General features: G+C 49.0%; 2 protein-coding genes across 4 annotated transcripts; one reads left to right on the forward strand and one right to left on the reverse strand.

The window, feature by feature from the left end:
• Window positions 1-430: 430 nt before the first annotated feature.
• CNKSR1 (connector enhancer of kinase suppressor of Ras 1) lies at window positions 431-17,109 on the reverse strand. Of its 2 annotated transcripts, none has more exons than XM_074305754.1 (21): window positions 16,965-17,109; window positions 11,406-11,563; window positions 10,625-10,806; window positions 9,931-10,015; window positions 8,917-8,958; window positions 8,664-8,783; window positions 6,390-6,449; window positions 6,132-6,200; window positions 5,603-5,704; window positions 5,458-5,522; window positions 5,288-5,364; window positions 4,318-4,460; window positions 3,854-3,890; window positions 3,163-3,335; window positions 2,809-2,882; window positions 2,495-2,566; window positions 2,178-2,251; window positions 1,904-1,965; window positions 1,698-1,818; window positions 1,388-1,572; window positions 431-1,262 (listed from the first exon to the last, which is right to left on the reverse strand). In XM_074305754.1, exons 1-21 carry the CDS (start codon window positions 17,014-17,016, stop codon window positions 1,053-1,055), a joined length of 2,163 nt encoding a protein of 720 aa, XP_074161855.1. In that variant the 5' UTR covers window positions 17,017-17,109; the 3' UTR covers window positions 431-1,052. The 2 variants fall into 2 exon arrangements, with proteins under 2 accessions (XP_074161855.1, XP_074161854.1); XM_074305753.1 differs by lacking the exon at window positions 16,965-17,109 and adding an exon at window positions 13,951-14,095.
• A 5,514-nt stretch (window positions 17,110-22,623) lies between these two features.
• ZNF593OS (ZNF593 opposite strand) lies at window positions 22,624-24,184 on the forward strand. Of its 2 annotated transcripts, none has more exons than XM_074305756.1 (4): window positions 22,624-22,701; window positions 23,187-23,281; window positions 23,546-23,671; window positions 24,038-24,184. In XM_074305756.1, the coding sequence occupies exons 3-4, from the start codon at window positions 23,627-23,629 to the stop codon at window positions 24,182-24,184; spliced, it is 192 nt and encodes a 63-aa protein (XP_074161857.1). In that variant the 5' UTR covers window positions 22,624-22,701; window positions 23,187-23,281; window positions 23,546-23,626. The 2 variants fall into 2 exon arrangements, with proteins under 2 accessions (XP_074161857.1, XP_074161858.1); XM_074305757.1 differs by having other exon boundaries at window positions 23,549-23,671.
• Window positions 24,185-24,363: the final 179 nt, after the last annotated feature.

Here is a 24,363-nt window from a genome sequence, read left to right on the forward strand (position 1 = left end):
GGAAATCAGAGACCACGGTCCCTGCTTCTCATTATGTGTGGAAACTTAAGACATGAGCTATAACCAGAGTAAACTCAAGGGGAATAAAAGACTATGATCTTTCAGGGATGTTTTGCCCCTCACTCCAACCCCATCCCCAGGATCACTAGTGTCTGAGGCAGGATTTGAACTTAGATCTTTCCAATTTCAAATCCTGCAGCCTATCCACAATAAGTTCAAAACTTTCTAACACCTGTAATCCAAAGTGATGAGAAGAGGTGGGCTTTCCCTCTTGAAATCTTAAACAACAGGCCAACTGACTCCTTTTCAGTAAGTGTCCTATGTAGGACACATCATGATCCCTGAGGACTCTTCTCCAGACCTGGGATCATGTGATCATGGGATATCGGGGCCTGGTCCTCTTGTTGCACATCATCAGTCAGAGGAACACTGGAGTAAATCTGTTTTAATGTGTTGAATTGTAGCCATTCTATAAAATGAGGTATGCCTGTGCTGACTGGGCGGGGCAGTGCTGACGCCCTGTCACCTGTCTCCATGACGAGAAGAGGGGATAGGATCCCTCTGCATCCCACCCCTGCATTTCTGGATTCTCCTTCCAAAAGCCCGTTTCTGCCTATGGGCTTTCACATTTTCCCTCTTTGGGTAACTGAAGATGAGATCTCACATGACGCAAGGCTCTGCTCTCCCCATCCTCAGACAATTCTGGGAGCGTGTTGGGGGCTCTGAGTTGTAAGCAAATAGGCTGGACCCTTGGGGGGCCCGAGGGAGGGAGAAAAGGAGAAGGGGTTCAACTGAGGTCTGGGAAGCAGGAAATAGACTTGTCATCTGCCCCAGCAGCCTGGGGATCAAGAAACTGGGGGCGGAGGCAGAGATGGCTTCTCGGCCCTATTCAGACCCCAGAGATGACCCTGCCCGGGACAAAGCTGGCAGGAGTGGGGGAGCCTCAGAAGTCCGGTGGCAGATAGATAATTCCACCTACTGAGGGGTTGGGAACTCCCTGGGTCAGAGACCCATCCCCAGAGTCAAAGGTCGGGGGTCTTGGGCACTGGGGGTCAGGAGGCAGGTGCTCTTTGGGAGTCACAAGCAGTACTGTCCTCAGGTTTAGGAGTGGGGGAACAGGAGGGGCCTTCGGCCCCTGCCCAGCCCCCAGATCTGTCTGAGTACAGCTCCTGGTTTTTTTCTTTCCATCTCCGAAACTTCTCAGCAGTCAATGTGGGGTCATTCAGCACCTCATCCAGGACCTGCAGCTCCTGGAGCTTTGCCTGGAGACCAAGGGGACAGGGGGCACAGGGGCTAAGCATTGGCAACCCCCAACCCCCCCCAACCCTCAATCCAGGGATTCTCCTTCCTCCTCCTTTCCAAAACCATGGCCATGGTGAGGGCTGACCTTGAGTGTGCTCTGCAGACACCGCACGTGGTGGGCCCGCTCATTGAGCTGGGGGTCACGGGCACGGCGCAGGAAAGAGCTGCGACACTGCTCCTGGGTCAAGAACTGTGGGCGGCCCAGGAGGGACACCCCTCCCTGCTGCAGGCCCCGCACCAAGTGCTCCAGAGCTCCTTCACTGCTGCTGTCTGAGGCAGGGGGACACAAGGTGCAAGAATCAGGTCCCAGGGTCCTGCCCACCCCCACCCTGCCTCCAACCTCCCCTTTTAGTCCCTCCAGACAGTCCCCATGCCCCCCTCCTCCAAGTACCCACCTCTCCACTGTCCGGGGATACCCGTCAAAGGGCTGTGGGCCGCCTGGGGGCTGCCTTGGGGGGTGGTGGCCGATGGGGAGGCTTCTCCATGGGGAGAGCTCCAGACTCCCCCAGGGCTGGGCTGGGGGACAGAAACAGGGTTACACTGCCTGCTTGGAGGAAACCTTCCCCCTGCGCCCCCACCCTCTCCCAGCTTGGACACTTACTGAGGCTGGGCGGGACCCTGCTTCCTCATCTGGATCTTCCGCTTCTGTTTCACTGTAGCAGTCTGGGTGGGAGAGGAAGGGGCAGCTTGAGGCTCAGGGGGCTGAGGGCTCCGGGCTGCCCTTTCTTGTGTCCCAGGAGATCACATGGAAGGGCAGGGATGTGGGGGGAGGGGTGAGTTCCTCTCCAGAGAGGGGTCCCCCACTCCTGAGCTTGGCAGCACGTGGGCTAGGAGCTCAGGAAAGAAAAGGGCCAGGCCCCGGAAGCCACCCTCACCTTCCTCTCTGGGTGCAGGTCCTCGGCTGTGGGACTGGTACTTGGAAATGCAGGTCACCAGGCGGCTCACCCACCTGCCAAAAAGGGGGGGGATCATGGGCAGAGAGGAGGGCAGGTGGGCAAGCAGGCAGAAGGTCAGTACAAAAAAGAGGGAAGGGGATAGAGGAGTTTCCCTCACTAAGTGGAGTAGAGAGGGGAAGGATTGAGAAAAGGGGGGAATAGGGATGGGGATGACATAGAAATAGGGATGAGGATGGCAATGGGGGTGCAGATGGGAATGGGGAGGGGATGGAAAGGAATAGCGATCAACCCCTCACATGCTCAAGTCAGCCAGGGTTTCTGCGGCGAAGATGAAAGGCTTGTACATGTTATGGGTGAGCTGGAACACACTGGAGGACAGGGAGGAAGGACAAGGTCGTTCCCAGACCAGTTCCTGACCCAGAAACCCTGAAAGGCCATTATTCTCCTCCCCCACAAAGTAATGCTTCCCAGTCTGAGCCCATCCCCCATCTGCTCCCCAAGTGTGTCCCAATTCCCCATCTCTCCCACCTGACCTCCCACCCCAAATCCGAGCCCATCCTCCATCTCCTGTCCAAGTCTGACCCAAGCCTCCCACATGGCCCTCACTCACTATTTCTTCTTCTGGTCCCGGCCGCTCTCCAGGCTGTAGTTGGAGACATTGATGAGCCCTTCAGCCTTCTCATCCTGGGGGAACAGATCCAGGAAGGGGACAAGGGGACAAGGAAGTGAGACTGATCCACTGAGGTGGGACTATTCCCCCAGATTTGGGGCAGGGAGAAGGGAGGACCTGTGCCCCAAGGAAAAGACAGAAGCATGGAGGAGCGGGCAGATGGGCAGAGAGGGCTGAGCAGGGGCAGGAGGAAGGCAGGGGACGTGCCTCCCAAGGGGGCAGAGAGGGTGAAGGCCCTGGCTGGGGCAGGCACCGGGACATCTCGAGGCCTGGGGACTCCTGGGGTCACCTCACCTGAGGTTGCCGGTACCAGTAGAGGGTGTGGCCTTTGAGCACCATCCAGCACCGGCGCCAGCGGGGGCCCATGAAGCCTCCGGGCACTTTCCGCAGCAGGAGCCACCCGTCACAGTCAGGCTGGCCCAGCTGCCGGCATGACACCCGCCTCCGGCTCAGCCGAGTCGCCACCCCTGTGAGGTCCAAGGGAGGGAAAACCATCGTCCTTCTCCTGCCCCTTCCCTCTGTTCTGCCCCAAACCCACATTCACAGGGTCATGAGGGGGGAGGAGCCCGGATTTTGGAGAGCATTAGAACAGAAAGGGAAATTTCATTATTGTTTGTCAGTCACGATCGACTGTCTGTGACCCCTTTGGGGTTTCCTTGGCGGGGTAACTGGAAGGGTTGGCCATCTCCAGCTCATTTTACAGATGAGGAAACTGAGACAGACAGGACGAAAGTGTCTGAGGCTGAATTTAAACCAAGATCTCCCTGGCTCCAGGCCTGGTGCTCGATGCATTATCGTGTCATTTAGCTGCCTTTAGAGCTCAATGAGTCCAACCTCCCTCATTTTTATAGAAGAGAGAGGAATCAGAGGGGACAAGGATACCCAGGAACACACATCAAAACTGCCCCCCTTCATGCTATGTCCCCCAGAGGGAGCATCCCAGGCATCCCCCACCTGATCCCTAATGTCTAGCAGGCCCAGGTACCTTTGGCTTTGGGCTTCTTGGGACTGCAGGAAGGACCCTGGGGGGCAAAAATTTTAAAAATCTTAAGACACCTTGGAGGTTATCCAGGCAATGCATTCCTCCTTATAAATGACTATTCAGTCTCTGACAAGGGCCTTTAGTGATAGGGGACCCTTGACCCTCTGGAGAAACCCATCCCACCCTTGGAGACCTTCAATAAGGTTTTCTTATATTGAACAAAACTATTTCCCTGCAGCTCCCCCCCACACTGCCTTGGGGGGCTCAGGAGAATGAGCCCTGTCCCCCTTCCAAGGGCCCAGGAAAGCTGCCATCTCCTCTAAGTCCTCCCCAATCCTGCATCTAGCTGTCATTCCATCTTGTCTCTAACCCCTGCCCCATCCTGATTCTCAGCTTCTAGACACATGCCTAGAACGAGGGGAAGGGGGAAGGCCAAACCTGGGGGCTCCCCTCTGCTCCCAGCCCACCTTGTCCAGTGGCTCCGGCGATCCATGATTTGCAATTTCCCCTGTGACTGGCTGGGCTACTGGGTGGGGGTCCAGGGTGCTGGGGGAGCGGCGTGCCTCCTCAGAGCCCCAGATATTGCCACAGTCTGAAGGTGTGGTAGGGCCTAGGAAGACAGCAGTCTTCTCAACACATGCAAAGTTCTGGGCCCATGGAGAACCCGACATGGAGGGATATCTAGGAAGAGGCTATGGTCTGGAGAAGGAACAGTGGGACCCAGATGTTCAGACAGCTGTGCTGATAACAGTGCTCCTCTGGTATGACCTGGGGCATCTTAGTGGTCTGTGGTGGTGTTAGGAGGGAGAGCAGAGCACCAGCGACTTACTGAAGTCAGATTTAAATAATGCTGAAATTGGAGGAACTGAAAAGAGCCTTAAATTATGGAATGTCAGAGCTAGGATAGGAGGAATCCTAGAATATAGAATGGGAAAGCTTAGAACATCAGATGTCAGAGCTGGGAGGGCCCTTAGAACATGGGAGGTCAGAGCTAGAAGGGAGCTTAGAACACAGGATGTCAGAGCCCAGAGGGCCCTTAGAACCCAGGTCAGAGCTGGAAGGACCCTTAGAACCCAGGAGGTCAGAACTGGGAGGGCCCTTAGAACCCAGGTCAGAGCTAGGAGGGCCCTCTCAGCTCTGACAGGGCCCTTAGAACCTAGGATGTCAGAGCCTGGAGGGCCCTTAAAATACAGAGTCCTAGAACTTGATATATTCTTAGAACCCTGTTAGTTGAAACAGAATATCAAGACTAAAAGTGACCTTAAAAGTCATCTAGTCCAAATCTCAGAGGAAGAAACTGGACCTTTGTTTTTCTCCTACAAAGTCTAGAAAAAGGAAGGGACTGGTCAAGTTCCCACAGCTGGCCACAACAGAACCAGTATTAGAACCCAAGTCTCTGATTCCCAACCCAGTATTCTTTGCCTGACCTCACATTACCTGCCTCAGAGGAGCTGGGGAATCTTGGTTCTGGACTCTGGTCAAAGGTGAAGGCAGAACCTTTTTCTTCTGAGGTTCTGTAGAGAACAGAGATTGCAAGAACAAAGTGGTCACTCCTCCCCACGTGCCATCCCCAGGCCACGACGTACTCTGCTGGCAGAGTCCATTACCTTGGAGATGGCGGGGCCAAGCCTGCTGATTGGTTCCTGGAGTTGGTGATTGGTTCCAAGGGGCTCTGAGGAATAAGTAGGGGGGAATCATGAGCGAGGAACAGGGGCAGGGAGAGCAGAGATGAGGAAGGGGGAAGGAACCCACCTGAGGGGCAGTCTTGGGCACAGGAACAGTCTTCAGCACCAGTCTGAGGAGGGCTGGGTCCTGGAGCAGCAGCCTATCCAAGCTAGCCCGGGGCCAGCCCACCTCAAGGACCAAGGCAGAGAAGACAGACTTAATTTGGGACACCTGGCCTGAGCTGGGCCTGGGGACAGGGGCTGCCCTGAATCGCCCCCACTTCCATGTCCACCAGTCCCCTGACATACAAATGAGAGATTCTGCTCCAATTGGACTAACCTGGTCCCTTCCTCTAGCTAACACTCAGTTCATTTCCTCCCTCCCCAGTTCTTCCTCCCTAGGTCTATTACCTAGGCTCCCCTACCAGGTATCCAGGTGTCCACCCCTAGGTACGCCCCTGCCTCCTGTCCCTCCAGTCCAAGGACACCAAAGAACAGGCGTTGAGTTTCTACATGGAAGAGGGTAGGATCCCCATTTCCAGACCTGAGTGCCCCTTCTTTCCCAGGGCAACAACAGTCTAGAAATGCCGTCATTCCCTCCCTTCAGGGGGACTCACCACCACCTGCCCGTTGACCTGAACAATCTCGTCTCCCAGCAAGATCTGGGAGCAGCCGTCAGCAGGAGACTGGAGAGCAGAGGGAGAGGGGGTTTGAGAGGGGCAACTGAACTCACCCCCCCCCCCCTCCTTAGAGCTTCAATTAGCAGAGCAGCTGAAGAGCCGGGAGAGCAGGAGGAACTCGCAGACAGGGATTAGAGTCAACATTCCTCCCCAAGGTGGAAGGATGGGGTAGACAGGATGGGGAGGGCCTCTTACCTCTGGGGCTGTTCCAGACACAAAGTGGTGGCAGCTGCTGGTGCTGAGGATTTCCAGGCCCTGGATAAACAGACACACCCAAACACACAGGCCCGGCTCAGTGAGGATGGGGAAGCAAGAAGCAGCAAGGGCCTTACCCTGAGTGAGTCAGGCACTGGGCTACCAGGCCAGGAATGCAAAGTGGGGATGCTTCCAAGGAGTTGGGGGAAGGGCCCTTAGAACCCAGGAGGTCAGAGCTGGAAGGGCCTCCCAGCTCTGATCTCCTGGGTTCTAAGGCCCCTCCCAGCTCTGACCTCCCAGGTTCTAAGGGCCCTCCCAGCTCTGACCTCCTGGGTTCTAAGGCCCCTCCCAGCTCTGACCTCCCAGGTTCTAAGGGCCCTCCCAGCTCTGACCTCCCGGGTTCTAAGGGCCCTCCTAGCTCTGACCTTCTGGGTTCTAAGGGCCCTCCCAGCTCTGACCTCCTGGGTTCTAAGGGCCCTCCCAGCTCTGACCTCCTGGGTTCTAAGATCCCTCCCAGCTCTGACCTCCCGGGTTCTAAGGGTTCTCCCAACTCTGACCTCCTGGGTTCTAAGGGCCCTCCCAGCTCTGACCTCCTGGGTTCTAAGGGCCCTCCCAGCTCTGACCTCCTGGGTTCTAAGGGTTCTCCCAGCTCTGACCTCCCGGGTTCTAAGGGCCCTCCTAGCTCTGACCTCCCGTGTTCTAAGGGTTCTCTCAGCTCTGACCTCCCGGGTTCTAAGGGCCCTCCTAGCTCTGACCTCCTGGGTTCTAAGGCCCCTCCCAGCTCTGACCTCCCAGGTTCTAAGGGCCCTCCCAGCTCTGACCTCCCGGATTCTAAGGGCCCTCCTAGCTCTGACCTTCTGGGTTCTAAGGGCCCTCCCAGCTCTGACCTCCTGGGTTCTAAGGGCCCTCCCAGCTCTGACCTCCTGGGTTCTAAGATCCCTCCCAGCTCTGACCTCCCAGGTTCTAAGGGTTCTCCCAACTCTGACCTCCCGGGTTCTAAGGGCCCTCCCAGCTCTGACCTCCTGGGTTCTAAGGGCCCTCCCAGCTCTGACCTTCTGGGTTCTAAGGGCCCTCCCAGCTCTGACCTCCTGGGTTCTAAGGGCCCTCCCAGCTCTGACCTCCTGGGTTCTAAGATCCCTCCCAGCTCTGACCTCCCGTGTTCTAAGGGTTCTCCCAACTCTGACCTCCCGGGTTCTAAGGGTTCTCTCAGCTCTGACCTCCCGGGTTCTAAGGGCTCTCTCAACTCTGACCTCCTGGGTTCTAAGGACCCTCCCAGGTCTGACCTCCTGGGTTCTAAGGGCCCTCCCAGCTCTGAAATTCTGGGTTCTAAGGGCCCTCCCAGCTCTGACCTCCTGGGTTCTAAGGGCCCTCCCAGGTCTGACCTCCTGGGTTCTAAGGGCCCTCCCAGCTCTGACCTCCTGGGTTCTAAGGGCCCTCCCAGCTCTGACCTCCTGGGTTCTAAGGGCCCTCCCAGCTCTGACCTCCTGGGTTCTAAGGGCCCTCCCAGCTCTGACATCCTGGGTTCTAAGGTTTCTCCCAGCTCTGACCTCCTGGGTTCTAGGTCCCTCCCGGCTCTGACCTCCTGGGTTCTAAGGGCCCTCCCAGCTCTGACCTCCTGGGTTCTAAGGGCCCTCCCAGCTCTGACCTCCTGGGTTCTAAGGGCCCTCCCAGCTCTGACCTCCTGGGTTCTAAGGGCCCTCCCAGCTCTGACCTCCTGGGTTCTAAGGGCCCTCCCAGCTCTGACATCCTGGGTTCTAAGGTTTCTCCCAGCTCTGACCTCCTGGGTTCTAGGTCCCTCCCGGCTCTGACCTCCTGGGTTCTAAGGGCCCTCCCAGCTCTGACCTCCTGGGTTCTAAGGGTTCTCCCAGCTCTGACCTCCTGGGTTCTAGGTCCCTCCCAGGTCTGACCTCCTGGGTTCTAGGTCCCTCCCAGGTCTGACCTTCTGGTTTCTAAGGGCCCTTCCAGCTCTGAAACTATGCTTTTTTCCAACTCTCAGCAACGTTCTCTAACGTCGGATTCAGGATCTCAGTTTTCAATCCCTTGTGTCATGTGATTCCACTGACACTACTGTGAGGTTGGCAATACAATAAACATTATTATGCCCATTTAGCAGAGGCACAAACTGACGCTCTGGTTAATCAACTTGCCTAAGACCTCAGAGGAAGTGTCAGAGCTGGAGAAGTCCCAGCCAGGTGCTGTGCCTCTCTGCCCTGCCCTGGGTCTCTCTCTCCTGGCCAAGGCCAAGGTGTGTACAAGGGGCTGGGACAGGCTCACCAGGGGCTCCTCTGGTTGTCGGGCTCTCAGCTCCACCAGCTCCAAGACCGCCAGCTGATCGAGCAAGTCCTTGGGACTGAAGCTCAGAATGGCGTCACAGACGCTCACGATGTTGTTCCCCTGGGAATGTGGGAAGGTGTACGGGAGACCCGGAGAGCGCAAAGGAGACAGCGAGATGAGGGTGTCCACTCCGCCCCTGCTGCCCTCCCCACTCCCTCTACACCAGCCCCCGCCCCACTCCCAGAACACTCACGAGCCTCAGGAGCTGGGCCTCCTTTGTTGCCACTGGGGAGTCCTAAAAGAGACAAGAGAACCAGGTGGACTCCCAGACTGGACGGGGGACAAGCCTTTGGGCGAGAAGTTTCCTCCCCGGCTCTCCTAGAAGGGGGGCCACAGCTGAGGGGGCTACAGCCCCTTAAAGCCAGGTGGTGCCAAGGATCAGTTACCATGGACTCTTAGCTCCAGCCTGGCCACTTTCTTCTCACCTGGGGAACCTACACCAGACAAGAGAACCCCTGTTCTCTGCAGGGGCCCATGCCCTGCCCTAGATGGCCATGTCCTTGGGAAGGTGCGGCCCCCCATTCTCAGAGCCACACTTGCCTGTTCTCAGAGATGGGGACACACACACACACATACACACTCCCTCCCAAGGCTGTACAATTTCCCCATTCCCAAATCCAAAGTGGATCCCCAGAGCCAGGCTTCTCACACGGGTGGAAGTAAAGCAATGGAGAAGGAGGAAAAGTCCCAGGAACCCCTGCTGTTCTTTCCTCAGTTCATTCTAGCTATTCCTGGACCTGCCAAATAGGAAAACTTGAGTCTCCTTCTGGGGGCTCACTCTTCCATCTCTCAAAGAGAGGGCCAGGGTCTACACTCACAGCTCCCCCCACCTTTTCTCCAAGCTCCAAGCCCAATCCACCCCGTGGTCGAAATCTGAGAAAGTCAAGGTCACCAGGGGTGGGGGGTGGGATACCCGAATCTCTGGCGGGAGGGCTGGCAAAGGCTGGCAAAGACTAGGGAACTCTAGATCTCCCTTCAAATCCTGGAGTGATCTATAGGTCTGTCCCCCTCCCCCAGTACCTGAAGCCTCTGGTCTTCCTCAAGTGGCCAGTCACCCCTCCCCAGGCTGTCCAGCCCCCTCCCCCATTCCGGTCTGATTCACAGGTTATAAAAAGCCTCCTAGGATCTAATTCCTCTGCCCCACCCCTTGGACAGCTCAGTCCCACCTCGAGTGTCAGGCTGGGGCAGGGGATGGGCGGTCACTCACCTCCTGCAGGGCCTGGGCCAGCTCCCTGCACAAATCCCCGACCTCCTGGCACGCAGAAAAGTCATTGAGTAGAGAAAAAAGGTACCTGGGAGCCAGGGAGGGTCAAAAGACATTAAGTTCCGGGTCGGGGTCGGAGTTGTCCTGAGGCAAAGTGCTGAAATTCCTGTCTCCTCAAGGAGGAGTCAGGGAGGCCCAGGTCTGCCCAAGCCAGACAGCCTCACAGCCCCAAGCCCTTGTCTCCTTCTCTCCCCAGGAGGGTCTCCCCCTCTCACAGCAGACAGAGGCAAGGGGGTTAGAATCCCAAAGGTCAGAAATCGAGAGGCCGCTGTTTCAAGACTTGGCTCTGCTATCAATTCACTGGATAATTTTGGGTAAGCCACTTAACTGCTGGAAGCCTCAGTTTTCTGAGCTGCAAAATGGAACCAATAATCCCTATTCCATCTAGGCCTTCTGAGGATTGCAAGGGATGCAGAATTGGTAAGAACTGTCAAAGTGTTAAAGAAACTCCAGGGGTTATTGTGGAGACTATTAAGAATAATTCATTAAGGAGCAGCTAGGTGGAGCAATGGATAGAGCTCTCTCCCAGGAGGTAGGAAGACCAGGATTCAGACATTTAATGCATAAGTCACTTGACCTCAGTTGCCTTTCCCCCCACCCCCAAAAGGGAGAAAGAATAACCTATTAGCCCCATTACCTGTTGAGCCAGCAGAGAAGGGCCCAAGCTGCTCGGACCAACTCGATGGCTCCCGTAAGCAGGTCTGGGGCAGGTTCCCCACAGGGCCCGAGGCAGCCAGGGACAAGGCTGCAGAATTTGTGGGTCAGGATCCGCAGCTGCTCTGTTAGTTTCCGGAGATTTTCAGTCTCTAGGCCGGAGCTCTGTGGCCCAGGGGAGGAACACAACAGGTCACTCCCTACCCCATGACCACCTCCCACATTCCTCTATCTCAAGTCCTCCCAATGGGAGGGAGAATCCAACCTCCCAACTCCGCTCTTTCTCTCTGGGTAACTTTGGGCTGCTAAGTAGCTCAGCAGGGAGAGCTGGGGTCTGAAGTTAGGAAAATCTAACTTCAACTTGTACGTGACACTTCCTAGCTGTGTGACTGTGGCAAGTCACTTAAACAGTTTTGCCTTAATCTGTGGGAATAGGAATGACAAACCACTCCGGTACCTTTGCCAAGAAAACTCCTGGAACATACCGCCCAACGGGGTCACAGAGTTGGACACAACAGAACAATAACTCTGGACAAGCCCTTCAACCTCTCTGTGCCTCAGTTTCCTCATCTGTAAAATGAGAAGACTGGCCTTGACAAATTCCAAAGTCCCTTCAGGTCTAGGTCCATAAATCCTCAGGCCTCCGGCCCACTGGAACCCCCAGGTTCTCGGCAGCATCTTAGATAAGTAAGTCACTCCCCTAAGTCCTTAAGGAGAAGGCCCTTCCAGGAGGTGTGAGCTCAATGTGCCTGGCACTTACTCACCAGCGTCCGGAGCTGTTCTACCCCGTCGAGGATGAGTTCCTGATGGCCAACGTGCCAGACCCCCAGGGCCTCCAGGCTCCGAGGACAGAGCTGAAGCAGGTCACTCCCCACCAGGGCCCACTGCTCAAAGGGGTGTTCTTGTACTAGCTCATCCAGGCCTGCAGGATGAGAGAGCCGGCACGGCATGAGTTACCCAGATCACCTCCCCTCACTATAGCCGGGTGGGCTGTCCCAGGTGAGCCCAGACCCCTTCTTGAGCTAGGTTTCCTCATGCTTCCAGATCCCTCAAAAAGGAGAAGGCCCTCCGGCTCTCTCATCAGCCCTTGACCCTCAAGCATCTCCGGGAAACTCCAACTTTCATGGTATAGACATAGACCAAGAGACAAACACATGGATCTAGAAATAAGGAATGCCAGGATTTGAATTCTTACTAACTGTGATGCTGGGCGAGTCACTTAGCTTTTCAGCCTGTTTCCTCATTTGTAAAAGAGGTGATAACAGTACCATCTCCCAAATTTATAGTGAGAATCAAACGAGATAATAATTGTCGATCGCTTAGCATGGTGCCTGGCACACAGTAGGTGCTAAATAAATGTTAGCTATTATTATTATTATTAGGATCAAGTGGGACAATATATATATGGTGCTTTATAAACCTTAAAGGATTATATAGATGCTAACAGTTATTGCTATTTAAAAATTCTTCCCTTACTCCAGTTGGGACAAGGGAAAATTTAACCAGGAAGCATCTTGGAATAAAGAGAAGGATCTGAGCAAGGAAAAAAGGAGTCCTGGATTTAAGTCTGTGCAAATTACGGATTTGTTCTGGCCCTGGTTTTCCATCTGCAAAGTGAGAAATCTGGCCTAGCTAAACTTTAAGGGTCCTCCCAGCTCTGATATCTAAGATCTCTCTAGCTCTGACATCCCATGTTCTAAGGGCCCTCCCAGCTCTGACATCCTGGGTTCTAAGGGCCCTCCCAGCTCTGACCTCCTGGGTTCTAAGGGCCCTCCCAGCTCTGACATCCCATGTTCTAAGAGCCCTCCCAGCTCTGACATTCTGTGTTCTAAGGGTCCTCCCATTCACTCTCCAGTGCAGCCAGGTCACTCTTCGATGCCTGCTTAAAGCTCCTTTATCTGGAAAGTTCTCCCTGTACATGACCTCTGGAAATTCCTAGATTCCTTTAAAGTTAAGCTTGAATGCTCCCTTGAACATGAGTTATTTCCTGATGTGTTATGTTCCACCCTCCTCACTAGGGATTACTTTCTATCCCTACCCCCATCAATTTATCTTGTATTTTATAAGTACCTACTTGTGGCTATTATTATTATTAATCACTATTATGGCAGCTAAGTGGCCCCAAAGATAGAGCACTGGACCTGGAGTCAGGAAGATTCATCATCTGGAGTTCAAATCCCACCTCAGACATTAACTAGCTGTCCCTTATCCCATTTGCTTTAGCTTCCTCATCTATAAAATGACCAGGAAAAAAAAATGACAAAACACTCCAGTATCTTTGCCAAGAAAACCCCAAATGGGGTCATGTTGAATTGGACATGATTTAAACAGACCATATCATGGCAGTATTATTTCCCTCCAGAGAGGCATTCTTATCTTTGGGAACGCAGTAGGGGCTTTAAAGGTAAATGCATATTAATGGATCACATGAAAGGAACAGGAAGATAAAAGATTCACAGCAGTCAAAAGTTTCTCAAAATGTCAGTTTGATCCAAAGCAATCCCAATAGCCTTTGAACAGAAAATGCTATCTGTCTCAGAAAAACAATTATGGAAATTGAATGTAAATCAACACATGCTATGTTCATTTCTTTTTTTGTTTTTCTCTTTTGTTCTGATTTTTCTCTCCCAACGTGATTCATAAAGTAACGTAAATTAAAAATAAATAGTTTAAAAAGATTGTCAGTCTGTTAAGCATCTCTGACCTCCCTTACTAAAGGGGAAATCAGGATAAAACTGACTGTTAAATTTTAGCATTTTAACTTTTGCAGAAGCTACACATTTGGCTTACTTTATTGTTTCATTCTTTAAGCTTTATTATTATATATTATTTGATTATGTCTATTATCTAGGCAATAAAGAAAATGTTAATATTAAAATATATGATAATGCTATTAATATAATACAATGTAAAAAAGCATTATCAAAATGGGACACTGGAAGAAGGGATTTTGGGGGGGTAGGGTTATAGATTAGGCCATGACTGGTAGGGGAATCCAAGAATCTCAGAGACTTGGGAGAGAATAATAATAGCTCCATCACAGAGATGACCCTCATTCTCCCCTTAAGGAATCTGAGACAAATTATGCTGTAAGAATACCCTTCTATAAAGGGATGTGGGGTTCAGTTACCAGCTCCCCACTTTTGTCCATCTGCTGTTTTTCTACAGAATCCTGGGGAAGGATAGCATAGGACTATTTTCCACATCTCCTCCTTAGTGGGGCTGGGCATCAGGGTTCCTGGGTTCTTTGCAACAAGCTGAACCTTACTACCACGACACATACTTATACAACCACACGCACATACATACACAGGAGGTCAATCAAACTGAGACTGGCTGAAGACCGTAGCTTTAAAAGGGCAAGGTCTCCCATTGCTTCCCAGGCTATCCATCTCCAGTCCTCCTGATCTTGCCACTGGACCAGATGACTCTGGAGGGGAAAGTGAGGTAGATGATCTTGCTCAGCCTTCCCTCACTTAAATCCAGTTCACTGATGTCATGATATCATGGTCCTCTTTGAGAATGAAGGACAAACAACATACATACATACATACACACACTCAATAATATAAATGGCTCTCCTTTTCCTCCTAGCTTGCTTGCTTTTTCCTTCTGGATTCCAATTTCCTTCTCAGTAATGCAAAGATTAGACCAGATCAGGGATTTCTAGCCTTTTTTTTTAGGGGGGAGGGAGGTTAGGGGAGTATCATGGACTCTTTGGTCAAACTAGTGAAGCCTATGAACCCTTTCTTAGAAAAATGTTTTGTGTTTTTTAAACATATAAAATAAATAAAATAAAATAAAAGGGCATATAAAGGAAATCAACTATAGTAAAATATAACTACCAACAGGTTTAAAAACACACATATACACAATGGACAGATCATCTAATCCAAACTCATTTTGCAGATGTGGAAACTGAGGTCCAGGGAGGTCAAGTGACTAACTTCACAGAGAGTCAAGAGAAGGAAAAAGCCACATGCCAGGCAACCCACAAGATAGGTGCTACTCCCATTTGATAGTTAAAGAAATCGAGGCAAAATGACTTGCTCTGGGTCACTCAGTAAGGTATGTGAGGCTAGATCTGAATCCAAGTCTTTCTGACTCCAGCACTAGCGCTCTACCCATGGAACCACCAGCTTGATGCCTTTTAGACAGTGAGAGCATCACTGGTAGGGGCTTAAATCTCAGTCTTCAGCCTTTTAAGGTAGCAATCTTCCCAGTTTCTAAATTCCTTCCCAGCATTATAGAATGCAATACTATGTTTCTCTTAGATCTACCTCCTCAGTTAAATCCCCATCAGCTTCTTTATCTCCCCAACTTGTCTCCTTGGAGCTCCTTTCCCCTCCAATCCCATTTAACCTCTCCGAGATGTTACCAGTTAATACCACACACATGAATGGAAAGAGAAATGACTCCAGTCCGTGTATGACTTTAAGCAAATTAGTTCTTTCCTCTATGGTTTTCTCTATAGAACTATAGGGTTGGCTTAAATGACCTATAAGTCTGACTCCAAATTTCTGACCCTGTGACCACTAAGCCTGAACAAAGGCTGTTTTTGTGGACCTTCCCAAAACCTGTTCCTGGTTCTCCTCCTCCAGGAAGCCTTTCCTGATTCATCCTAGCTTGTTTCTATTCTCTACTTCCTCCTCACTCTACCCAGCACTGGTTTCTAGAACTTTTTACATTTGGGAAAGTTTTATTTGTTGGGTTTTGTCCTGAATATACCTTCCCTTTCAGACTGTCCCTGAGGACAGGAGCTTCCCTATAGGCCACTCCAGAGCATTTTAATGAACTTTTTCATTTAAAAAAAAAAAAAAAAAGTTTTTATACAATTTCTTTCCTTTGCAATACTATGTATTTTATCTTATACATTTAGAATCATGACTGAGAAAGGGTCTAATGAAAGGTCCATGACAAAAAAGGGTTAGGGAGCTCTAGAAGCTTTTTCTTTAACCCTAATAATAGCAGCCACTAATAGCTAGTAATGCCCATTTTTATAGGGCATTAAAAGTTTCAAAAGTACTTTCCCAATTTATCTCATGTTTACCCTCACAATAACCCTGGGAGGTAGGTGCTATTATTTATCACCATCTTACAGTTAAGGAAACTGAGGCAGACTTGCTCAGAGGCACACAGCTAATATGGGAAACCAAAATTAAACTTGGGTCTTTTGGAGTCCAGGCGAAGCCCAATAGTGAATGGTATCCAAGATGATATGGGCAAATTGCCTGCTCTTTTTCCCACAGGTTCTGAGCTAGTTTCTTCCTTCTTTCTCAAGTCTCTCCACCTGAGAAATGGGCCTAATGATAGCCTCCTCCAAATCCCAGTGGCCTTTTGAAGATGAAGGAGATATGATTATATCTATATATTATATTTATTATATAATCTATAATTATAGTTCAGCTTCCTTCAGCAAGCCCCAAGGGCGGATGGTAAGGAGAGTGGAAAACAGCTAGAATTCTGGGAAGTCTTAATCTAGGAGGCCTGGGTCAATCAAAATAGGGACAATTAAGCGGGTACAGGTGGCTAAACATCTCTGCCCTCAAGGAGCTTACTTTCCCCCAGGGACAGACCACAAGAACACGTCTGAATACATATGTACGGATCAGAATAGCTACAAGGTGCATATCCCAGCATTTACAGGCTGGGATAATAACAGTTTCAGGAATCAGGAAAGGCTTCCATAGGAGAGGACCTTGAAACGAAGCTTTGCGGGAAACGAGGCAGAGATGAAGACAGAGAGCTAACCTCTCAGTGCCTCAGTTTCTTCATCTGCACAAATGGTCACAAAAATCCCTCCCCGCCTAGTTCACTGGGTGGTTGGGAAGGAACCGCTCTGCAGACTTTACATTGCTCTACGAATGAATGATTATTTCTGATGAATGTCTATCTGTCTCTTTAAGAAGGGAAGAGGTGCGGGGTGGGATGGGCCTGCAATTCTGAAACTGGAAGGACCCCAAGAAGAGGTCATAGCGTCCATCCTCGGCCTCCGAGCAAGGCTGAGGATGCTCTTTTGCCTTCAACACTCACTTCTTCCCCTTCTTCCCAGGGAGGGCTGTAGCTCAGAGTCCCGGAACCCACAACTTCAAGGCTTCCCACTTTTGGGACCTTGGGAAGGGCGGTGTAGAGCAGATACTTTCCACCAGTGTCAGGGTATCTAACTTCCTTATATACGCCAGTGTAGACCAGGAACCCCCATTCTCCCTCCCCCCCCCCCCGCCCCGATTCCTAGATTAGGATCAGGGCAGAGTCCTTCCTCTCTTCTCCCTCCACCCCCTCAAAGACCCCCACCTCCCAGCCCAGAGCACTCCTTTACCCACCTCTCAGCCACGCCACCACTGCCCCAGGACCCCAGGACGCCACCGGCTCCATTGCGAATCCCGGACCGTCCAGCTCAGAAAATTTCCGGCCCAGAAAGCCAGCGTCCTACCCCGGGTTCGGGGCGGGCGGGGCTGAGCGAGGGGCTGGGCTGGGCAAGCCACATACCTGAGCCCACGTGGCCGGGCCAGGTGAACATCCCGGCACACTTATTGGTCCAGCCGCCCGCTCTTCAGCCCGAAGAGCCGCCCCCTACCCAGCCCCACCCCACTCCCAACTCTAGCCTCGGGGGGGGGCGGACGCGGCGGTATCCAGCTGATCCCGTGCAGGCTGAGCCTTTGGACTCCGGACCCCTCGGCTCCGTATTTGCCCTGTTCCTCTCCATGGGCTGTTGCTCTTGGACAGAGCGAGGGTGGGACGCAGAGAAGGGGTCACCGACCCCCCTAAAATAACTCCTTTGACTTACAAAACCCCTTACAATTTCGCATGATTTCACACTAAGCCTAAGGAGGAGGAAATTGAGGGTCCGCTAAGAGAAAGGCTTTGCCTTGGGTCGAAACGCCAATTAAGTATCAGGAGTAGCGACTGCAACCTAGTGCTGACCACTACCCAGGGGAAGCCCAGACAAGGGGAGCCGCCACACAACCACCGAGACCTGACCAGACCAAACCAAATCCAGAACCCGGGCCTGGAGGGTGTGAGTGCCACCGGAGCTGGGAGAGGGTCCCCGTCCTCACCTGCCCCCCCAAAGCCAGTCCCCTAAAAGTCAATCGAGGTCAGAAGCCTAATTAATCATGCCCCAAGCATCTCCTGAATGTCTGCTATGTGGCAGGCTGTGGAGGAGGTGGTGATTGAAGAGCTGCTTTGGAATCAGGAAAGTCTATCACAAGTGTCACCTCTGACACAGGCTGTGACCCTGGGAAGTCACTCCCTAAAACCTGTAAAATGCAGAACAGGGCTTCTAGAAGTGGTGAGGTTCCCTATTACAGCCAGCTCCCCTCAGCAAGGGAATCACAAATAGACTGGAACCAAAAGTGGTCCCTAAACCCAAGAAACCACGACAAAAATGAAACCAGTCCGATTCACCAATGGGGTACCTTATCAATGGCACATTCTATCAAGGCCAAGGTTCTTAACCTGGACTGTGTGTGTGTGTGTGTGTATTTATATATATATATACACACACACACATATTCCATATATATTTATATATATACACACACTCCATATATATTTATATATACACACACATAATCTATATATACATACATACATACATATATATATATATATATATATACACACATACTCCATATATATTTATATACACACACATATTCCATATATATTTATATATATATACACACTCCATATATATTTATATATACCCCTACATACTCTCTCTATATATACATACATATACATATATATACACACATATATTCCATATATATTTATATATATACACACACTCCATATTTATATATATATATATACACACACACTCCATATATATTTATACACACACACATACTCCATATATATTTATATATATACACACACACATACTCCATATATATTTATATATATACACACTCCATATATATTTATATATACACATATACTCCATATATTTATATACACACATATATTCCATATATATTTATATATATATATATACACTCCATATATATTTATATATATATATATACATATACTCCATATATTTATATATACATACACATATACTCCATATATATTTATATACACACATACTCCATATATATTTATATACACACATATATACTCCATATGTATTTATATATATACACACACTCCATATATATTTATATATACACACACACACTCCATATATATTTATATAATACACACACTCCATATTTATTTATATATACATACACATATACTCCATATATTTATATATACACACACATACTCTATATATATACATGCTCCATATATATACATACATATATACTCCATATATATCTATATACACACATATATTCCATATACATATACTCTCTCTATATTTATATATACACATATATATATACATATATTCCATATATATTTATATATACACACACTCCATTTATATTTATATATACACACACTCCATATTTATATATATATATATGTATATATATATATATATACTCCATATATATTTATATATATATGTATATATATATACATATATATATATACTCCATATATATTTATATATATATGTATATATATATATATATACTCCATATATATTTATATATATACACACTCCATATATATTTATATACACACACATATACTCCATATATTTATATATATACACACACTCCATATATATTTATATATACACATATATACTCCACATATATATACACACATACTCCATATATATTTATATATACACACACTCCATTTATATTTATATATACATACACATATGCTCCATATATATAAATATATATATATACACACACATACTCCATATATATATATATACATACATACTCCATATATATTTATATATATACACACACTCCATTTATATTTATATATACATACACATATACTCCATATATATATATATACACACACATACTCCATATACATTTATATACACACACATATTCCATATATATTTATATATACACACACTCCATATATATTTATGTATGCATACACATATACTCCATATATATTTACATATACACACATACACACTCCATATATATTTATACACACATACTCCATATATATTTATACACACATATATACTCCATATACACACTCCATATATATTTATACACACACATATATACTCCATATATATATATATACATACTCCATATCTATTTATATATATATATACACACACTCCATATATATTTATACACACACATACTTCATATATATTTATATATATATTTATATATATATATATATATATATATATATATATATATATATACATTCACTCATTCACACACACACACAGAATATACATACACACACACACATACATTTTGTTATTCGTATTATTTCAGAACTGGTTTCCTGTGTAATCCTTGTTTAGGCTTTTAATATGCATTCTGCTTCTCTAGGATGTCCAGGATTTACAAAAAGACTAAGATTGCCCAGGTAGGGTGACATACATACAACCAACATGGCCCCAGAGAAGCACCTAACAGCTATGGTTACAGTGGAATGAGCCCTGAGCTCCTGAATTCAAATCACACTTTATTCTGATGGCCTCGTCTATAAAAGAGGAAAGAAGGGGAATTGTTCTAAATGGCTTATATACAAATACATATACACATACAGGATTATAAATACATATACAGAATTTCATATACCAAATATGGGGTAGGGGGAGCAATTAAGAACTGTCTTTTCAAGGAGTGGATACTTGAGCTGGGCCTTGAAAAAACCACTTTTTCAAGAGCTCCTGCTGTTCCCTCCTTTGGCACCAGGGGGTACAAGTGGACCTCACATGGACCAAAAAAAAACCAGACTTGGATTATGATCAATCCAGGTGAAGGAAAGACTTCAGGTTGCATTCAGAAGATACCAACCTCTGATCCCTGGCAAATGATGTTGCTTTTGGGGGTCCCAGTTTTCTCCTTCATAGAATGGGTATGTTTCTGTAGTCCTAGAATGGGATTAACACAAGTAGAACTATAAACTCATCCAGGACCAAAATGGGAATTTCCTCTAATCTCCAAAGCTAAGGCTGTTCCTGTAGTTAACCAACCTAGTTGGGAAGGAATTCAACATTTATTAAGGGAGAGGGATTGTGACTTAAAGAAAAATGGGGTTGAGGGGCCTGAGTTCAAATACTTAGGGGGCAGTTGGCAAGGACCTTCTCTTTTCTGGTATTATTTCCTTTTTTGTAAAATGAGGTTGAATTAAACAAATTTGGAAGTCAGTCAACGCGCATTTACTATGGGCTAGGAATTGTACTAAATGCTAGAGTTAGAAAGTCAAAAAACTGCTCTCACAGTGCTAGTTTTTAAATAGCTTACATCCTAACAGAGACAACACAAAAGATAAATATGGAATATTTGGAAAATAATTTGAAAAGGTACAGCATTAGCAGCTAGGGGAACTGGGACAGGGCTCTGAGAGATGAAGTTTGGGCTGAGCTTTGATGGAAGCCAGAGGAGCCAGGAAGTAGAGGTGAGGGGGCTGAGCACACCAGGCATGGGACTAGGGGGACAGGGGGCGCAGCCAATGCAAAGGCCAAGAGGGAACATGTAGTAGTGTTCAAGAGCTATAACCAGGATCTGTAGTGAGGGGAGAAAGAGAAAATGAAGGTGTAAGCTGGAAAGGGAAAGAGCCCCAAGTTATGGGGTTTTATATTTGATCCCGGAAGTAAGAACTCACTGATGAGGTTGAGTTGAATACAGTAAGTACTTTGCTTTAGAAAAATGTTGGGAAAGGGTTATCAAACTGTGCATACCCTTTCACCCAGCAGTGTTTCTAGTGGGCTTGCATCCCAAAAAGATCATAAAAGAGGGAAGAGGAACCACGTGTGCAAAAATATTCATGGCAGCCCTCATCAGTTGGAGAATGGCTAAATAAGTTCTGGGATATGAATGTTATGGAATATTATTGTTCTGAAAGAAACAATTGGCAGGTTGACTTCAGAGAGCCCTGAGACATTTACATGAACTGATGCTGAGTGAAATGAGCACAATCACATTGTACACAACACAGCAAAATTATATGATGATCAATTCTGACGGACGTGGCTCTTCAACAAGGAGATGATTGAGGTCAGTTCCAATGGTCTTGTGATGAGGAGAGTCATCTGCATCCAGAGAGAGGACTATAGGGATTGAATATGGATCACAAGACAGCATTTTCACCTTTTTTGTTGTTTGCTTGCTTGTTTTTTTCTTTCTCATTTTATTACCTTTTGGATATGATTTTTCTTGTGCAGCATATTTGTGGAAATATGTATAGAAGAATTGCACATGTTTAACATATATTACATTACTTGCCATCTAGGAGAGGGGGGTGGGAGAGAAAAAATTTGGAACACAGGGTTTTGCAAGGGTGAATGTTTAAAATTATCCATGAATATATTTTGAAAATAAAAAGATTTAATTAAAAAAAAAAGAAAAGAGAAATGTTGGGAGATGAGGAGAGAAGGGATTGAAGTGGGAACTTCTTTGAAGATTATTGTAGGAGTCCAATTGAGAGGTGCTGAGGTTCTGGACTTAGGCTTAGTTGTGTGAGTGGGAGTGGGAAGGAAGGGATATATTCAAGGGACATAGTAAAGGTAGAAACAAGACTTGGTGACTGATTGGTATACAGAGTGTAGAGAATAACAGATTTCTGACTGGGAGGATAGAGGTGTCCACGATGTCGATGGAAAAATTTAAAATGGGGGAAGATTTATGGAGAAAGATGAGGAATTATTCTGGAAATGTTGAGTTTGAGCTGCTTATGGGACATCGAATGTAAGCTACTCCAGAGGACGTTGGTGACTTGTTCATCAGAGAGAAGAGAGCTATGTATAAATCTGGGAATCGGCTCCCTAAAGATAATAATCCACGAGAACTAAGGAGATTACCAAGAGTAGGATTCAGGACAGGGCATGGGGGACAGCCACAGTTAGAGGGCACGGTGAGAAGAACCAGTAAACGTGTGGAAGAACCAGGAGAGAGCAGCATGAAAACCTAGAGGAGACAATGTCCAAAGGAGGTGATCGCCACTATTAAGAGCAATAGCAGAGGTTAAGATAGACACTGGATGGGGCAAGACTGGTAACTGTGGGGCCAGCAGGTTCAGCTGAATGATGGCGAGGTCAGAAGCCAGATTGCCAGGTTAGAAGAATGGAGGGAAAGGAAGGGAAGAGGAAGAGAAAAAGACCAAGCAGAGGGTCTACATCCCACACAGACGAGGTCAAGCCCTGACTCCACATCCTGAGCTTCCTGCCACCGCGCCGCTGCTGGCAGCCTCTTGGGAGCTTGGACGTCCCACTGCCCCCCTCCTCCCCACCCCAGAGAAGGTCCAGAACAGCGGCCCCAGCAGCAGCAGGGGACCCTCTCCAGCCCTGGCCCGGATGAAGCGTCCCCTGCTGGGAGGGAGGTCTCCTTCCGCCTTGGATCCAGGTGCCCGCCTCCCCGAGAGGAAGTGGGGTGGGCACAAAGGCCTGGTTCCAGCCTGATGCTGATGTCTCTTGACAGCTGCCGCCCGAGCTGGCCCAGCAAGGGGAGGGGACCAGATTTAAAGCACTCGCTGCTGCCCCAGCTGCCTGGGAGTCGTGAGCGGAAAGCCGCAGGTGAGCATCCTCTCTAGGCATCCATGCCCTTGGTTTGGGGGAGATGAAAGGAGCTCTCCTGGATTGGGTATGGGGGGGGTGGACGATACAGAGCTGAGCACCCAGTAACAAGGAGAAGAAAGCGGGAGAGACTGTGTGCACACGCACCTGAGTTTGGGGGGGCAAGGGGTGAGCGAGAAGTGGGGATCTAGGAAGAGGTAGCCCTAAGCATTACTGCCCCCTCCTCCTGACCCAATTTCTACTCTGTGACACTGGAAATGCCAGCAGGGTTTTCATCCCCCTCCTGCCTCTCGGGACGGCCACCAAGAAATCAGAGCCATCTTTTTCCCCGGACCTAGACCAACTATGCGCTTTGGACGACTGACCCCCGGCTACTTTCGAATGCTAGAGGTAACTTCTCCCCCCTAGCAGCCAGGCTCCCTCCTCCTCCTCCAGCCCCAGCCCGCCACAGTAGAGCCAGCCAGGCACGTTGCAAGCCGCCTGAGCAGCTGGGCCCCGCATGCTTGCCCTGCAGCACTGATGCGAGAGAGCATCGGCATGGAATGTCCCTGGGACGGAGGCCATCCTCCTGCCCTTCGGGGGCCCCAGAAAGAAGGGGTGGGGTTACTGGCATCTCCCACTCAGCCCTGCCCTTCAATAAGTCACCCCCACCCCCAACACCCCCAGTCTGGATCCTCAAGGCCAGAAGAAAACACCCTGGGGCCTTGGTGGAAAAGGCCCCTCCCAACGCCGCTCCCTTTCTGCCCCATTACCCAGATGCAAGTGGCTGGGGAGCTGGCGGCAGAGCCCCGGAACAAGCTGGTGGGTGCCTTGGCCACGCTGCTCGCTGTGTTCGGCCTCGGTCTCTCCTTCTACAGCGTCCGGCAGCTGGCATATCAAGGAAAGTCCCCAAAGACCCCATGACAGGACCGGCAGCCCCTGGAAGTCTGGAGGCAGTATCTGTCTCACCCAAAATCCAGAGGAAGCCCTCTTCCTGCCTTTGCTATCACTTTCCCTCCCCCTTCCCAGTGGAGGGCGGCCCCAGCAGGCTGGGAGGCCAAGGGAGAAAAGATGGGGCTCGGGAGCATCCATGCCGACCTAGG

Source organism: Sminthopsis crassicaudata, chromosome 3, assembly GCF_048593235.1.
Source record: "Sminthopsis crassicaudata isolate SCR6 chromosome 3, ASM4859323v1, whole genome shotgun sequence".
Classification (NCBI taxonomy): Eukaryota; Metazoa; Chordata; class Mammalia; order Dasyuromorphia; family Dasyuridae; genus Sminthopsis; species Sminthopsis crassicaudata.

Excerpts from the sequence above, each read along its gene's own strand:
- CNKSR1 (XM_074305753.1), bottom strand. The coding sequence starts at position 14,014 with ATGGGAGACCTTGCCCTTTTAAAGCTACGGTCTTCAGCCAGTCTCAGT. Across the intron at positions 8,784-8,916 it reads AGGCCCAGCTCCTGAGGCTC|GGGAACAACATCGTGAGCGT; the intron begins GTGAGTGTTCTG and ends CCACATTCCCAG. Across the intron at positions 4,461-5,287 it reads CCCCAGCTCCTCTGAGGCAG|GCCCTACCACACCTTCAGAC; the intron begins GTAATGTGAGGT and ends CTGTCTTCCTAG.
- ZNF593OS (XM_074305756.1), top strand. The coding sequence starts at position 23,627 with ATGCGCTTTGGACGACTGACCCCCGGCTACTTTCGAATGCTAGAG. Across the intron at positions 23,672-24,037 it reads GCTACTTTCGAATGCTAGAG|ATGCAAGTGGCTGGGGAGCT; the intron begins GTAACTTCTCCC and ends CCCATTACCCAG.